A 17,539-nucleotide genomic window follows, 5' to 3' on the forward strand; every position below is an offset into this window, starting at 1 on the left:
AGCCACATCAGGAGGAAGCAGAGAGGAATCCCAGCCAGAATTTCGCAGACCCTTTTCCTAGGAAGTGGACCCTCAGTCGTGACACTTAAAGCCTGGTTCACTTAGAACACTGCAGACCTAGGCTAAGCTGTCAGGCATGAGTTCACTGTGGGGCTCGGCCACTTCCTGGTTGTAGGACCTTGGAAACTGACAAATGGGCTAGGTAATTCCTGTCTTGTAGGAGGATGCAAGGAGTAAATGAGAGGACCAGTGTGAAGGGCTGTCACAACCAGCTCAACACATATGCATTGGTCCAAATTGCTGAGTTTCTCTTAGCCTTCTTGTTGTGGTTCTGAGGGCTAACAAGGACCACGGGAATGGATCCAGGGCTTGGAGAGGGTAAAGGTAAAGATCAGGAGGAGGAGGGAATGAGGAGGAGGAGGAGCCCAGGCCTGAACTGAGGACCAGCTAAAAAGTTGCTGGATAAGGCAACTGATGGACAAGGGCCCTCACACCTCTCTGCCTCTGTGCTCCCGCAGCAGGGTGCCCTGGGGCGTCTCCTCCCTTCCTCTCTCCAGCCCTTTCTGGTCGCTGCCATTAGCCCAGTCTTGCCCAAATTGTGCCTCTGGCTCCAAATCTTCCACCCAAGAAGCTATAGTGATTCCCTACTGTTGATCATGTTGTACCTAATTTAACTCCTGACTGACTCTTAAAACGCTCCATAATTGGCCCACCAAGCCTCTCCAGTCTCACCTCCACTCTCCTCCTTGCTGAGCTCCAGTTACCCTACAGATCACTCTGCCCTCTTGCTTTCGACCTCTGCGGACTATGTGTCTCTAGTCTGGAATGCCTCCCCTCGCCTAAACATTCCTAATCATTTAGGACACACTTCAAGCCACCACCTCCAGGAAGCCTTCATGGTCTTACAGTAGGCACTCTTTGCTGACATCGTACTATGTTTATTTCTAGCCCTATGGGTGTTTTTGTTGATTTCTTTTTGATTGTTTCACACCTGCTGCCACCTTCTACCCCATGGCATTGTCAATAGGTTCAGGAAAATGTTCTGTTGCTGGCCGCGCAGCACCTGACATATTGTGGGCACACGATATACTCTCAGTAAATGACTGATACACAGTTTGGTGTTATATTCAAAGAGATTAAAACTGACAATGAAGGATGAGATTGGGAAACCGAAAACTGTTGTATAAAGGAGATTAGTGAGGGCTCATAAGTTGAGTCCTTGGATTTGCATGTGACAAATTCATGGCACTTAAGAGAACTGATGGAAAGGCCAGTGAGTTATGACAGGGAAGGCCCAGTGACTGGGGCTTCATGAAATATTTCAGTAGTAGATTTTGACTACGTCATCATTTTAGATTTTTATAAAGAACTACTCTTCCATGTTACTTTAAGGTTACTTTTATTAAAAACAAACTAGAGGGGCACCTGGGTGGCTCAGTAGGTTAAGCATCTGACTTTGGCTTAGGTCATGATCTCACGGTTCGTGGGTTTGAGTCCTGAGTCGTGCTCTGTGCTGACAGCTAGGAGCCTGGAGCCTGCTTCAGATTCTGTCTCCCTCTCTCTCTGCCCCTCTCCTGCCCATGCTCGCTCTCGCTCTCTCTTGCTCTCTCTCTCTCCCACTCTCAAAAATAAATAAACGTTAAAAAAAAATTTTTTTTTAAACTACATTTCATCTACTTGAATACGGCGATCCCAACTTTCACCCCTGGCTGTTACTGCAGTCATTCTGTGTTGAGTGGTTTCCTCTCTCTTTCTGTAGCATCCTCCAGAGAGGGAGCGATGGGGGAATTCTGGAACATGATACAGAAGGAAAGGCCTGATAGCTGTTAAAAGTAGTGCTAACAATGGGCACCTGGGTGGCTCGGCCGGTTAAGTGTAGGACTTGGCTCAGGTCACAGTCTCACGGTTTGTGAGATTTAAGCCCCACGCCGGGCTCTGTGCTGACAGCTTGGAGCCTGCTTCAGATTTTGTGTCTCCCTCTCTCTCTGCCCCTCCCCTGCTCATGCTCTGTCTCTCTCTCTCAAAAATAAATAAACACTTAAAAAAATTTTTTTTAAGTAGTGATAGCAAAATGAACATGATGCAAACAAAATAAGCCCCCAAACCTATTGGTTCATGAGTGGGAATCTCCTGGGTAGACCAGATATTCCATATGGGTTTTCTTATTTCCGGTCTGAGGAAGGTAGGCTGTTTGTAAAACACTGGCTTTTCAGACTGTCCACATTTGCAGAGCACAGCCTTCGCTGCTGCGTTGGCTGCACGCACGTTGTCCTCAGTGCTTTCCTCTGCTACCTCCTTTTCTACTATCATTTTCCAGAAATAGTTGGGTTTTAAGTGCGTCTCATTAGAGAAATCAACTTAATGATTTCTTCTCTCTCTCTCCTTAAATTGTGCCTTCATCACCCTTTAGAACACAGAAGAAATTTAGGGTTTTTTTTTTTTCCCATTTGCCGATTAGCAATTTTTATATCCCCAAAGCCACACACATGGCTTGTTGTAGAAAACCTTAAACATACGGAAACTCAAAGAGAAGGAAAGAAAAATCGCTTGTAATCTTGTCACCTGGAGATAACCAATGTTAACATTTTGGAGTTTCAGTTTTTAATACATATTGAATCCTTTTTTTTGTTTTTTAATTTTTTTTTTAACGTTTATTTATTTTTGAGACAGAGCATGAATGGGGGAGGGTCAGAGAGAGAGGGAGACACAGAATCTGAAACAGGCTCCGGGCTCTGAGTGGTCAGCACAGGGCCCGACGCGGGCCTCGAACTCACGGACCGCGAGACCATGACCTGAGCTGAAGTCAGACACTTAACCGACTGAGCTACCCAGGCGCCCCAATCCTTTTTTTTTTTTTAAACAAAATGAAATATTCAGCACTCCATCTTTTACCCTCCCGTTTTTCACGTAACATGAGCCTCTTTCCATTACTACAAGTAAATGTACTTTTTTTTTTTAAACCTTTGCTTGTTTGAGTATAGTTGATACACAAAGTTACATTCATTTCAGATGTACACTCGTGATTCAACATCTCTGTACGTTATGCTATGCTTACCACAAGCATAGCTACCACCAGTCACCGCATGATGCCATTACAGTATCGTTGACGATATTCCCCATGCTGTACCTTTGTCCCCGTGACTTATGCATTCCATGAGTGGAAGCCTGTGCCTCCTACTCTCCTTCACCCATTTTGCCCGTCCCCCACCCCTTCCCTTCCTGCCACCTTCAGTTCGTTCTCTGCACTCACGGGTCTGATTCTGCTTTTTGTTTGTTTGTCCATTCATTTGTTTTGTTTTTCAGATTCCGCATAGGAGTGGAATCATGTGGCATTTGTCTTTCGTCGTCTGATTTTGTTCACTTAGCATAACACCCCCGAGGTCTATCCGTGTTGTCGCGAGTGACAAAAAATTTAAATTAAATTAAAAAGTAAAAAAAAAAAAAAAAAAAAACGCTCATCATTTTTTTATGGCTGCGTAACATTCCATTTTGTGTATATACAGCACATCTTCTTTATGGATTCGTCTTAGTTTGCTTTCATACATTGGCTATTATAAATAACGCCGCAGTAAACATGGAGGTACGTGTCTCTTTGAATTTGTGTTTTTGTTTCCTTTGGGTACATACCCAGTCGTGGAATTATTGGATCCTATGGTATTTCTATTTTTAATTTTTGGAGGAACCTCCACGCTGTTTTCCACCGTGGCCGCGCCAATTTGCGTTTCCATCAGCAGTGCACAAGGGTTCCTTTTTCTCCACGTCCTCGCCAACACTTGTTGTTCCTCGTGTTTTTGATGCTAGCCATTCTGACCGGAGTGAGGTGTAACCACATCTCATGGTGGTTTTGATATGCATTTCCCTCACGATGGGTGATACTGAGCATCTTTTCATGTGTTTGTTGGCCATCTGGATGGACAACCGAAAGGTCTCTTTAGATTCTCTGCCCATTTTTCATCAGATTCGTTTCTTTTGTTATGGAGTTGTAGAAGTTCTTTATGTGTTTTGGATATTAACCCCTTATCGGACATGTCATTTGCAAATATTTTTCCCATCCAGCATGTGGCCTTTTTGTTTTGTGGATGATTTCCTTCACTGTACAAAAGCTTTTTATTTTGATGTCGTCCGAGTAGTTTATTTTTGCTTTAGTTTCCCTTGCCTGAGGAGACATATCTAGAAAAATGTTGCTATGACTGATGTCGAAGAAACTACTGCCTGTGTTCTTGTCCTTATGGTTTTGGACCTCACATTTAGGTCTTTAATACATTTTGAGTTTATAAATGTACTCCATGTTGGACGTTAAAGTTATCAAAGCTTTAGGTGATGGGTTTCGCCGTAGCTAAATCCGTAGCCACATCTATGGCGATTCCCTCAGGATAAACTCTTGAAAGGCTTCCTGTGTTAAAGAATATGCACTTTTTCAGGCTCTTGATACGTAATGTCTATTTGCTCTCCAGAAAGGCTGTACTAAAAGGAACACCTTTTCTTTCAATCTCTGTTAACTTAAATGAAAAAAATAGTAGCTCATACTGTTTTCTTTCATTGCTCGGGATGGTGAACATTTTTCATGTCTGCTTTCCATTTGTAGGTTTTGTGAATGCCCATCATATTCTCTTCTCAGTATTCTTATTGATCTCCATGAACCCTTTATATACTAAAACATTCTTTGCCACATCACACATATTCTTTTATTTGTGTCAATTAGCTTTGGATGTTGACTATGATCTTCTATGTTTTGAGGGTTCAATTTTTTTGTAGTTTATCGTCATACTGAAGTTTTAAATGTTTGTCTAATCAAATCTATCAATCTTTTCCTTTTTCAGTTTTTCTATCTTTGATACCCTTCCCCACCCAAGTTTTATAAAAATATTCACCATTTTTTCTGATACTTTAATGGCTTTTTTTTTTCATTTTATCTTTTTTTTAATGTTTATTTGTTTTTGAGAGAGAGAGACAGACAGACAGAACACAAGTGGGAGAGGGGCAGAGAGAGAGAGGGAGACACAGAATCCGAAGCAGGCTCTGAGCTCTGAGCCGTCAGCACAGAGCCTGATGCAAGGCTTGAACCCACAAACTGTGAGATCATGACCTGAGCCGAAGTTGGATGCTTAACTGACTGAGCCACCCAGGTGCCCCTTTTTTCATTTTATCTTAAAGAATTGTATTAAGGGTACCCTCCCAGAGCAATGAGCATGAGTTAAGTAAGGACTAAGTATAACCATTCCACTCTGAGTTGTCCTTATCATCTTCTGGGATCCCAGGGAGGTACCCCGGTCAGGTTTGGTGGGTGATGGGGTGCAGGGGTTTCCTCTACCCTCTGTGCTGCAACCAACTAAGCCACCTGCTATTCCCCACTCCTCCTCCCTTGGCTTTCTATAAAATACTGTTCTTTACATCTCTGCTCAAGCATTTCCTCCGCCTTTACTCCCCAAGAGGATAAGGGCTTCTCCCTTGCCCCTTGCATTGTGCCACAAACTTGCCCCTATTACAATACCTTTCACATTAAATTGAGAGTAGGGAAAGAGTCTTTTTAAAAAATATAAAAGGCAAAACTGTGGAGACAATAAAAGGTCAGTGGTTGCCAGGGGTAGGGTGGAGGAGAGGGATGAATCGGGAGAGCACAGAGGACTTTAGGACAGTGAAAATATTCTGTATTTTCTCTGATATTATGCTGGTAGATATATGTCATTATATATTTGTCCAGAGCCATAAAAGGTACAATACCAAAAGTGAACCCTAAGACAAACTACGGACTTTGGATGATGATGATGTGTCAGTGTGGGTCCATCCATTGTAACAAATGTCCCTCTCTGGTGAGGGCTGTTGATAATGAGGGAGGATATGCAGGTGTGGGGGCAGTGGGTAAATGGGAAGTCTCTGTACCTTCCCCTTGATTTTGTGGTGAACCTAAAACTGCTCTAAAGAAAACCCCAAGTATTAATTGATGAATTAATTAACTAATTTTAAAAACATGCATGGGATAGGGAAGGAATTCAAATAATATAGAAAAGTAGAAGTCAAGGGGCGCCTGGGTGGCTCAGTCGGTTAAGCGTCCGACTTCGGCTCAGGTCACGATCTCGCAGTCTGCGAGTTCGAGCCCCGCATCGGGCTCTGGGCTGATGGCTCGGAGCCTGGAGCCTGCTTCTGATTCTGTGTTTCCGACTCTCTCTGCCCCTCCCCCGTTCATGCTGTGTCTCTCTCTGTCTCAAAAGTAAATAAACGTTAAAAAAAAAATTTTTTTTTTAAAAAAGAAAAGTAGAAGTCAAAAAAATTAAAAGGATGGTGTTTTTAATTTCCAAGTCCCCAGAACCTCACAAGAGGTAAAAGATTCATCATCTTGTAAGCATTGGGAAGCCATCATAGAGTTTTCAGCAGAAGGAAAGGGGATTTGCAGAGCGGGGGGACCGGAGGCCAAGTGGTCAGTTGGGAAGCTACCCAGGGAAGAGGTGTCTGTGTTGCAGAGGTGACAATGGCAAAGGGAAGCGAGGATGACATCAGACCGTAAAGGACTCACACACCAGTGGCTGCAGAGGTGAAGGGAAGAGCAGAGGAAAAGATGTGACAAAGTTTCTGGTTTCCCCAAACTGTTACCCTGACTATCCACAACAGATTCAGTAGGAAATCGTGTGACGTTCTCATTGAAGGCAGAAAATGCTAAAGTTAGCTGGGCCCACGCTTTTAAAAGGATCACATGGAGGGGCGCCTGGGTGGCGCAGTCAGTTGAGCATCTGACTTCGGCTCAGGGCATGATCTTGCGGATCGTGGGTTCAGCCCCGCGTTGGGCTCTGAGCGGTCAGTGCGGAGCCCAGGGCCTGCTTCGGATTCTGTGTCTCCCTCTCTCTCTGCCCCTCCCCTGCTCCTGCTCTGTGTGTGTCTCTCTCAAAAATAAACATTAAAAAATTAAAAAAAATGTTTTTTAATAAATGAAAAGATCACATGGAGACGTTGCAACATGATACATGTTGGAAAGTCCTTTCCCAATAAAAATGATCAATATGAAGACTGGCAAAGATACTTTGCATAACGGTATCTCTGAAAGCTCCTCCCTGATCCCTTTCTCAGATGCAGGCAAGGTCTGTAGAACTGCTCCCGGCCCACGGAGGACAAATAACGCTGATGCAGGGTGAGAGAGTTTGCAGGTTGGCAGAGTCAGAGTATGTTTATCACTCGCTTGGGATTGAGGTGAGGCAGGCGTGGCTCACAGGCCTTTGTCTTAGCAGACAAGGGTCTGCCTTTCCTGTGACCCACCTAGATCTGAGGTTCACCCCCTCACTCACACTAGCCTTCTGTAGACAGTGGAAGCTGTCGATAACCTGTGACTGGCTCGAGTGCACAAAGCTGGAGAACATGACCACACAGACATTCTATTATATGCGAGGGATCACCTAGATGGGCCATGGGATACTGTGAACTATGAGATAGAGACCCTACCCCCTCAAAATTTTCTCTGTTCTCATTAGAGAGCCTTAAAAACATCCCTTCAAAAAACCATGTGATATACTTTAAAAAAAAAACAACACACACACAATACTTTCTAAAAATACCGAAAAGGGAGAGGGGCTTCTCTGGCACCATCAGGAGCATTGTTCCTAAAATTACTAAAATAAGATTTTGCAACTTTGATTGATATCTTTCTCTATTTCTCTCTCCTACCAGATAATTTCCAGGATCAGATGAAAAGGGAACTAGCCTACCGAGAAGAAATGGTGCAGCAATTACAAATCGTAAGATGATTTCTACTTAAAAATCAACCTGACTTGATGGGTTTGTTTGCAGACCACCCAGCGTGTAAGAAACTATTCACGTTTTTTTGCCGTGAAACCCTTTGGTCCACTTACCACTTACTTCTCAGCTGGTTTAGATGCTAATTACCAAAAGATTTACTTAGACACAGGATAAACAGATGTGTCAGTTCGTTTCCTCGAGATGTAACTACCTACCATGTGTTAATAGACAGATGTGTAAATTGTCTCTGTGGGTGAACCAGAGGTACCTGCACCACCTCCCACTGTGCAAACTTGTGAGCACAGGGCACTGGGATGCCCGAGAAGCTCCTGTCTTCTCTCTTCCTCTCCTTCCCTTACCCAGACCTAAGCCACACCCTTTGCTGCCAAGAGAACTTGGTATAAATACACTTAATCAATTAAAGTCACTTGAAGGGAAGTGTCTATTCATGTTTTCTGCCCATTTCTTCACTGGATTATTTGTTTTTCGGGTGTGGAGTTTGGTGAGTTCTTTATAGATTTTGGATACTAGCCCTTTGTCTGATATGTCATTTGCAACTATCTTTTCCCATTCCGTTGGTTGCCTTTTAGTTTTGTTAATTGTTTGCTTTGCAGCGTAGAAGCTTTTCATCTTCATGAGGTCCCAATAGTTCATTTTTGCTTTTAATTCCCTTGCCTTTGGAGATGTGTCAAGTAAGAAATTGCTGCGGCTGAGGTCAGAGAGGTTTTCGTGGATGGAACTGAAGAGTGTTATGCTAAGTGAAATAAGTAATACAGAGAAAGACAGATACCGTATGTTTTCACTCTTATGTGGATCCTGAGAAACTTAACAGAAGACCATGGGGGAGGGGAAGGAAAAAAAAAGTTAGAGAGGGAGGGAGCCAAACCATAAGAGACTCTTAGAAACTGAGAATAAACTGAAGGTTGATGGGGGAGTGGGAGGGAGGAGAGGGTGGGGATGGGCATTGAGGAGGGCACCTGTTGGGATGAGCACTGGGTGTTGTATGGAAACCAATTTGACAACAAATTTAATATTAAAAGAAAAAAGAAAAAAAATAACAAAAAAAATAAAGTCACTTGAAGGGTGATTCAAAGAAATGATTATTTCCAAATGAAGTGTGTTATTCACCCTCTCCTAATCATACCAAAAAGTGGACACTCAGTTGTATTTATGTGGAAACAGGGAAGCAGGAAGGTGCCTGGTGAATAAACGTAGTGGGGTTTTTTGGGTTTTTTTCATTCTGAATTCACCACCCTTCATCCCCACGCAGACAGATCTGGTATTAATCATTAGGGCTTTTAAAACAGTCTCTCATACTCTCTCATTTTCCTGAGTACAGTGGGGACGATAATTTCTGCTCCATATTTGTAAGATATTTTTTAATCACCTGGATGGAGACATACACTGATCCTTAGTGGTATTCCCAGCATGACTATTATAATTGGGGTTGCTGGACGTTTCCTTTTTTTTTTTTTTTTAATTTTTTTTAATGTTTATTTATGTTTGAGACAGAGAGGGACAGAGCATGAATGGGGGAGGGTCAGAGAGAGGGAGACACAGAATCTGAAACAGGCTCCAGGCTCTGAGCTGTCAGCACAGAGCCCGATGCAGGGCTCGAACTCACGGACCGCGAGATCACAACCTGAGCCGAAGTCGGACGCTTAACCGACTGACCCACCCAGGTGCCCTGGTTGCTGGACGTTTCCGAGCTGGTCCCTGTTACCTGTATTTTATTAAGCATGTATCTACATATATCCACCTGTCTTGTCTAGACAGCCAGGTATCTAGCTCTCTGTCAGGATAACTCAAGGAAGATAAGTATTAACATTTTCCTTCTGCATCAGAGAAATCATGCTTGTGTTAATGGAGATTGCTTGGAGTCGTTTTTTATTTTTTATTTATTTATTTTTAATTTGTTTAATGTTTACTTATTTTCGAGAGAGAGAGAGAGATGGAGCACGAGCAGGGGAGGGGCAGAGAGAGAGGGAGACAGAATCTGAAACAGACTGTCAGCACAGAGCCTGATGCAGGGCTCGAACTCAAGAACTATAAGATCATGACCTGAGCCCAAGTCAGACATTCAACCCACTGAGCCACCCAGGTGCCCCTCGGAGTCATTTTTAAAGCCACCTTGTAGTGCCTCCATTCTGGGGCTTTGTTAAAAGTGCTGTTTGTACTCATAGACCATTCCCACTGGTCTTCATTGACCTCAATGGCCGGTTAACATTTCTCTGTTCTGAAAGTCACCTCAATGTAAGATGCCTCTTAAACAGGACTTTTCTTCTGGTTTTTGTTTTTGTTTGTGTTTGGTTTGTTTGCACTTAAAGTCATGGGAGGGGGGGAGTGCAGAAGGCTTTTTCTCAATTGATTGATTACTAAGCCCCCAAAGGGTTAAAAAAAATGTATCTACTGTTCTTAGCTTTTGATACCTAGATAATAAGAGCTATTGATTACTTGCTGTGACTATTCTAATTGTTTTCTTTGTCCAAAGGAAGAATTTTTTTAATATTTTGTTTTTAAGTAATCTCTATACCCAACGTGGGACTCGAACTCCCAACCCCAAGATCAAGAATCTCACACTCGACCAACCAAACCAGCCAGGCACCCCTATATAAAGGAAGAATTTAAATAAATAATTGGAGACAGAAGGATATAAAATTTTCAGGCCTTACTGATTCTACATATCACTTTCCGACTCTTAAAACAAAAACTGCCATGCATACAACCAAAAATTTGTGATTTTAGAGTAGTTGCGTATAGCAATATAGGCTTTAGAAGAGGGAGTGGGTATTTATTTCAGTGCCCCTATTTAAGGTCAGTTATATAGCTTGAATGTCTTAATTTTCTTTGACATTAGGTTTCCTTAGTAAAAGAGGAAATGATACTGCGTCCATGTAGTAAACAGTATTGATAGCAGAAAAAATGTCTCGTGTCTTTTGAGATATTTGGTTCATGGAAGGGATAAATTGGTATTACTAAGCGTTTTTATTACACTATATTGCAAAATATTTTATCATCATATATTCATTTATGTAGACAAGTGTTATTAATTCACATTTCTCTAGATAGTAAATTATTCCTGGTCACAAATTAAATTCCTTGGGAGAAGCTAGACATTTTCCCCCCCAGCCCTGTAGGTACCATATAATTTCTGAAATCCGCAAAACCACATCCAGGCTGACAACATGAAACAGGTGAAATAGACGTGATTTGTCCCTCCCACTTCTTCTCTTGGGTCCCCTGCCTTAATATGGGGAGGGTCTTCATGCAGCCTCCAGTACCTATCATCCGATGGCTATCATAAACATTTGCTGAATGAATCACCACCCAGGGGTGACCCCTGACTCAACTCTGATACTCCCATAGAGTGGTCCTCTTCATTCTTTTCCAAATTTCCCTGGCTCATTCCTGATTTCCTCAAACTGTCTTTTGTGCTAAGAAACTACCACTAAAACGACTAAGGAAAGCCACAGTGGTGAATTATGAGGTGTTCCCCTATTACTGCACTGTCCTTGTGACTAACAGACACAGGCTGGCAGGTCTGCAAACTTCAATTCAATACTACTCCCATATAGTCCATTAAGTGTCAGCTCCTCAGCCAAAGGAATTCGGAAGCTCTAACCTGTGCCCTGATAGGAATATAGTAAGTAAGGCACAGGTGCCTAATAAACATGAAATGCCCGTGCAAGTTATCAAATGCTCTGCCAGTATGAGTAATAAATTTCATAGCATGCCTCTTCTCAAAGCAGTACCTCTAATAGTGGGACTATTCAAGTACTGATGCCTAGATATATTTTTGTGCAAGAAGGACCTGGGTTCACATTATACCATCTGCTTTGGAATTGAGGCAGCAGACTCCAGTTCACCCGAACAGAAATTTATCAAATCCCTTATTCAGCTTGTTTTATTTGCTAAAGTACGTGGGGGGGTAATGTCCTGAGAGACTTCGATCTAAAGATTTTCAAGAAGTTGCTAGATATCATAATTATTGACTTTCTCAGTAGTTTTAGTTGAATGATCTAATTCATCAGTAAATATGGTTACATGCTTTGCTTCCTGAGAATAGAGCATTTCACTCAAAATTATTATTTTACATTTAAACTATTTTATATTTAAAGCTTACTGAGCATATATGACAGAATAGTCATTTGCCTGCAGAATAGGCTTTTTTTTTCCCCTTTAGATGACATAAAAACCCATCCTATCCTGCAATCATGGAGAATTCAAATATATTAAAACCATCATATTTTGTAACAATTCCCATAGACCCACAGTGCATTTATTCTATGCTGTTACGCAGTGTTCTTATTCAAAAGATTTTATCGAAAGCATCTTGGGTATCATTGCTGTAGAAAGAAAACTTATGAATTTCTTTGGCTCCTGCATTTTTAGATTCTCTGCTGACTGCAATTTCTGCACCATTGCTTCCTTTTTCAGTTTGTTAAATGCAAAGGTGTAATGACTATGGAGTCAAATAATTGACTCTCTTTGTACACGTATAAATGAACGTGTGTTTATCTCAATGTGAGATTTAAAGCCTACACAGTTTGTTTAACATTTATACATGGGCAACACGCTAAATTTTTTTTTAATTGCTTAAAATTAGAGTCTATAAGTACTTCACACAGTTTGTAGTAAAGTCTTCCACCCCTGCCCTGGGTTTTCAAATGTTTAAAGTGTTTTCCTTACTAAGCCAGAGTTAGTTGTACAAGCAAAGAAATAGATTCTTCTCACTATGAACCAAATACAAAAGTTCTAAAACTTAACAAGCTCGTGAAAATCTTAGTTTGTATTATAGCACAAAGGAAAAAAAATCTCATTCACAAATGGATTGTGACTCAAGGAAAAGTTGGTTCAATTTTGAAAACAAAACCCATCGTGCTGTACAGTTAAGAAGAAGATGAAAAAGCTAAGACAATGTTGTATATCAATTATATCTCAATTTTTAAAAATTAAAAAAAGAAGCTGAAGGTGTTTTACTCAGTGTATCACCTTTTGATTAAGGTTTTTCAAGGACTGGAATATAATATAATTTACACATTATGATGCCTTGATAACTTTTTTTTCATTGATAATTTGGCAACAATTTTCTTTCAAGCCAGTGCATCTGTATAGAAGTTACTACGACTGTAAGTTTGTTGAAGACATACTCTTCTTTAGTCAGAGTTCTCGAAGGACCTTGTGCAGCTGCAGAAGAGAGCCTGTGATAAACGGCTAGATCCAGATTCACATCCTTTGAACTTGCTAGATTGCTACCAAGAGGCGCGTAGATGGAGAAAATGTGCTAGTCTCAAAGTGCCCTCTGCTGTTTTATCCAGAATGCTGCACTCACACACAGCAGGGGAAACTTGGTCTCAAAGTTCTTCATTAAAAGCCTCAATTAAAATAATGCTCAATCGATAGATTTAGTACTAATGTTTCGTTCACTGTGGACTTGTAAAAAAGCAGTTTACAACTTCCTGTTGCTGGGAGCACAGAGCTTCCTTGCAGGGAAAGGAGCGAGGTCTTGACTGCTGCTGGAGGGGCCCTCCCTCCTTGGCAAGGGCACAGCTCTTCAGTGATACAGTCTTTCCTTGGAGGTTGTCCAGGATTCATTAGGATGGGAACTTGTCCAGACTTCTAACGTTTCAACCCAGAGAGTTTTTAAAAATATGTCCTATGTATTTTTTTTTTTAAAGGTAGGTAGTACAGTTACTGTTTGGCACTATATTCTTAGGAAAAGATCCCTAGGCCACTAGAGGATTTTGGTTTTGTGGCTAAATATGCAAGAAAAGGAGGTCCCTGCAAGTCAGAGGACTGGATGCTGCCTTAACATTCCCCAGCAGCAGACCAGACTTTGACTACAGTGCGTCCTTTCCCCATTACTGATCGATTGCCATGCATCCTGACCAGGCAATCACTTGTTCCTTGGTTATGTGGCCTTCTCCTCGTTCTCCTTTTGACATGTTAACCCACCTGAATGTCTGAGCTCAGGCTAATTCTTTCTCGGCACAAACTAGGAAGTTATCTTTTTTGGTAAGACCCCAGACTTTTGATAGACTCGTGCCAACTAGGTGACTAATTTAGAACTTATTATATAGCTTTGAGAGATTTTTTTTTTTTCCATGCAAATCTTGGTGATTTCTAAGCTGGTCAAAATGGATGGCCCGCCTGGATGGCTCAGTTAGTTAAGCATCTGACTTCAGTCATGATCTCACGGTTCACGAGTTCCAAGCCCCGAGTCAGGCTCTGTGCTGACAGCTCAGGGCCTGGAGTCTGCTTCAGATTCTGTGACTCCCTCTCTCTCTGTCCCACCCCTACTTGTCCTCTCTCTCTCTCTGTCTCTCAAAAATCAATAAACATTAAAAAAAGTAGTAAGCTGGTCAAAATGGAAAGAAAGTTTTTGTAACTTCCAGAACAGGAAACGTAATGGAATAATTAGCTCAAATGGAGCCTCCAGGAGCATGAGCTCCCAAATTGGGGAGTGTTTGCAGAGGTCTCTGTGAATCAAGTATTGCATTTCTTGGAATCCAAAGCACTGTCAGTTTTAAGAGACACCATTACTTGATGTATCACAAGAAAAGAAACTTTCAACTATTATTCCAAGATACCATCAATTATAAGACACCTAATTTCAGAGACATTAAAACGTGAGGGGGGAAAAAGTACATTTTAGAATTGATGAAATAGGGTAATTCCCATGAACAGTTGGGCCACATGTCAGTATATTCTTTGTCATTCATGACTTAGGACCTACCATTAAAAATACATGATTTTCAGCTCACAACCTTATGCACTTTTTGCCTTTGTTTTTGTTTGGCTTTTATTTCACTTTGTTTTAACGACATAAATGCAACAATGTTTGAGTGTGGGTAATTCTTCAAACGGATTTAAATTCCAGTCTGTAGATTTGGGAATCAAATGTGCTTATACGGAAACATCCTTTTTTTCCTAAGCTTTTTTTTTTTTCCCCTCAGCGTCCCACCTTAATGAAATGCTACATTGTTTCTGGGGTAAAAGGAAGGAAGGAAAAAGGCATTCTGACTTAGATATGAAAGCAGTGTCCTTCCCACAGTTTTCTTAGGGTTAGGATGAGTAGTTTATCGGCTTTGATGAGGCGGTGGGCCGCTGGTGATGTTAACTTGCAGTAGGGCCTGGGATGGAACAGGACGGATCACTTTCTCAGTCACTGTGGTACCGGAGTCTTGATGTCGAGGACTGTCTCTAAATGTGAGTGTGACACAAGCACATTGTATTAGGTAATTCCTCTTGCCCCGAGGTTTACATCATTTCTACTTGTTATCCTAACTAATAGAATTCCATTCAAGGCTCCGTTATATCATGCACAGAAAGAGAGAGGCAATCCCTGTGTTTGGCATGTCTCAGCAAACGCTGTGATGGGAAACGTGCATCTCTGTTGAGAGAGATGTAGTATGATGTCCAGTGAGAAGAAGAGGTAACTAGAGTAGGTCCCTATGTGACTGCTCTTGTCGTCATCCGGCTCATCGCAGCTCATGTCCTCAAATATGAGGTTGGTACTCAAGTATGAAGGCCATAAGGGCACTTCATTCATGCTGTCTGTGCTCTTGATCAGATATGTGGCTATCGGAATCATCCATGTTGTGCCTGTGTATCAAAAGAGTGAGATGGTTATGTTAGTCCTCTCTCTTTTTTGCCATTAAAAAGGCTATTCAGCTGACCAGTTATTATGGCATAGTGGTCCCAATATGATTGGGACCATATTAGTCACTCACAGATTCATAGTCTCTTCCCACTAGAAAAGGCTTATATTTGTGGATGGGGGATCAGGAGAACAAAACACAGATATGCTGGAAACATGGAGAGCGTATGTACCAGTATTCAAAACACTGCTGAATCGGATGAAAATAGTTTTATTTCCCTCACTGCTTTTACATCACAGCCATATTTCATGTTATATTCTGGAAAGCTGAATATGTATTTCTTTAAATGCATGATAGATGCAAATCTCTAGAGTCCTGAGTCTTATAATGATGAAGGTAAGTAACATAATGATAGACTACCTTAACTGGGGTTAATGGAAAGGTAAATCTAAATAAGACATGCAGTCCAATTTTAGCCATTCAGATTTTCTAATGAAAAGTAACGTATCAAATGGGATAGGCTTTCATTTGAAGTCCCAGTACTGAAAAGTACTTTTCAAGTTTATCCAGGTAGTATTCTCAAGGGTTGTATTTTCCACTCAGTGCAATTATTTCTGATGCTTCTTAGTAGTTATTGGGAAATTACCCAGAGTAATAATTTGTGTTTAGTTAGTTCATCTTATTTTTGTGATTTATAATGATAGCATAGTCGGTCACTGTAATTAAATGAAAGATGGCATTGAACTAGTTTGTAATCACATCCTTGTCTCTTTACTTTGGACATACATTATAAAGTCATAACTTAGTTTTCATACCTAAATAAAAAAATAGCAGTACCATATTATTAAATGAAAATTAAAAAAAAAAAAAACTTCTTAAGGTGAAATGTCATATACTGACCTCAGAGACTAGCTCTAGCAAGAGTCTACTGTGATCACTGGTTGTCCTTGATATGCTTTTTAACAGGCCTTAGGAATTGCTATATCCCAGAAGCTCCATGCTATTGCCGATCGGATGGAGATCTTTTCTCCTTAGGGAGGGATTTACTGGCATTCAAATTTCTAGGCATGATGAAAGGTCTCCACTATGCACCTGTCTTCGAATTTAGTTTCTCTGGAGACACATGGGTGGCTCAGTAGGTTCAGCGTCCGACTTCAGTTCAGGTCATGATCTCACAGTTCGAGAGTGTGAGCCCCACATGGGACTCTGTGCTGACACCTCGGAGCCCGGAGCCCACTTCAGATTCTGCGTTTCCATCTCTCTCTCTCTGCCCCTCCCCCACTCATGCTCTTTCTCTTTCTCGAGAATAAACATTTAAAAAAAATTTTTTTTTTAATTGAGCTCATCTGGACAGCTTTGCCTGTTTTTATCTTACAGATCCCCTATGCAGCAAGCTTGATCAGGAAAGAAAAGCTTGGTGCCCATCTCAGCAAAAGCTAAAAGGTAAGCTTACCAGAAGAAAGAGATTTTCCTGAATTCTGAATTATTACTCAGCTATGTTCTTTATTGATGTTTTCGACATAGCCCAAGGGATTAGTAAAGTTGCATCCTGTGTGTCAGCCAATATACTGATGAACTTCATTACGCCCGGGCATGGGACTTCCTAAGCCAGTGGCTATGTACATTTTGTAGATTCCTTGGAAAATTCCTAAAAGTAACAAAAGTCTGTACTCAGTCTGCAGAAGCGATCTTTGTTCTGTTTTGAGGTGTTCTGCTCTCTGCAGTTCTCCCTAACAGCCTGAGTATTGCCCCTCTGCAGGGAAGTGGAGTGTCCTCAATCATGCTTACTGTGTCTCATCTTCTTTGCCTCTCCTTTGCTTGTAAAAGCCTTCCCGAAATCTGGCTTTCAGTGAGCTACTGACAGACGGTGATGTGAACAATTGCAGGCAACACAGACCTTGGAGAACGTCTTCTGTAGGAAGAGTCATTCATTCCTTCCCTAAACCAATCACTGTTTCTCTAGAGTTGAAGCCAAGTTCGAGGTCACATCCCTGGCAACAATTTGAAAAACAAATATTCCAGGCTTCTAAGGAAGACAGTAAAAATTCATTGACTGTATTCAGAACATACCTAAACATTTCAAAAGCAACTTTTTGCTTATGCAGAAGACATATATAATTGTTAGAATTGAAGGGATGTCGAAACTAAGGCTTGCTGTTTCTGTGACAATACATTAGGATGACCTACAACTGGAATTGCTAAATCAGGGAAAAACT

The 17,539-nt window shown here is 41.4% G+C and overlaps 1 protein-coding gene across 1 annotated transcript in view; it reads left to right on the forward strand.

The window, feature by feature from the left end:
- The window catches only part of SKOR2 (SKI family transcriptional corepressor 2), a 36,002-nt gene extending 19,239 nt beyond the window's left edge, over nucleotides 1-16,763 (forward strand). Inside the window, exons 6-7 of the mRNA XM_049620122.1 lie at nucleotides 7,654-7,721; nucleotides 16,701-16,763. Coding sequence (XP_049476079.1) covers nucleotides 7,654-7,721; nucleotides 16,701-16,763 — 131 coding nt within the window. The remainder of the gene's footprint in view (nucleotides 1-7,653; nucleotides 7,722-16,700) is intronic.
- The last annotated feature ends 776 nt before the right edge of the window (nucleotides 16,764-17,539 follow it).

This window comes from Panthera uncia, assembly GCF_023721935.1.
Source record: "Panthera uncia isolate 11264 chromosome D3 unlocalized genomic scaffold, Puncia_PCG_1.0 HiC_scaffold_8, whole genome shotgun sequence".
NCBI lineage: Eukaryota > Metazoa > Chordata > Mammalia > Carnivora > Felidae > Panthera > Panthera uncia.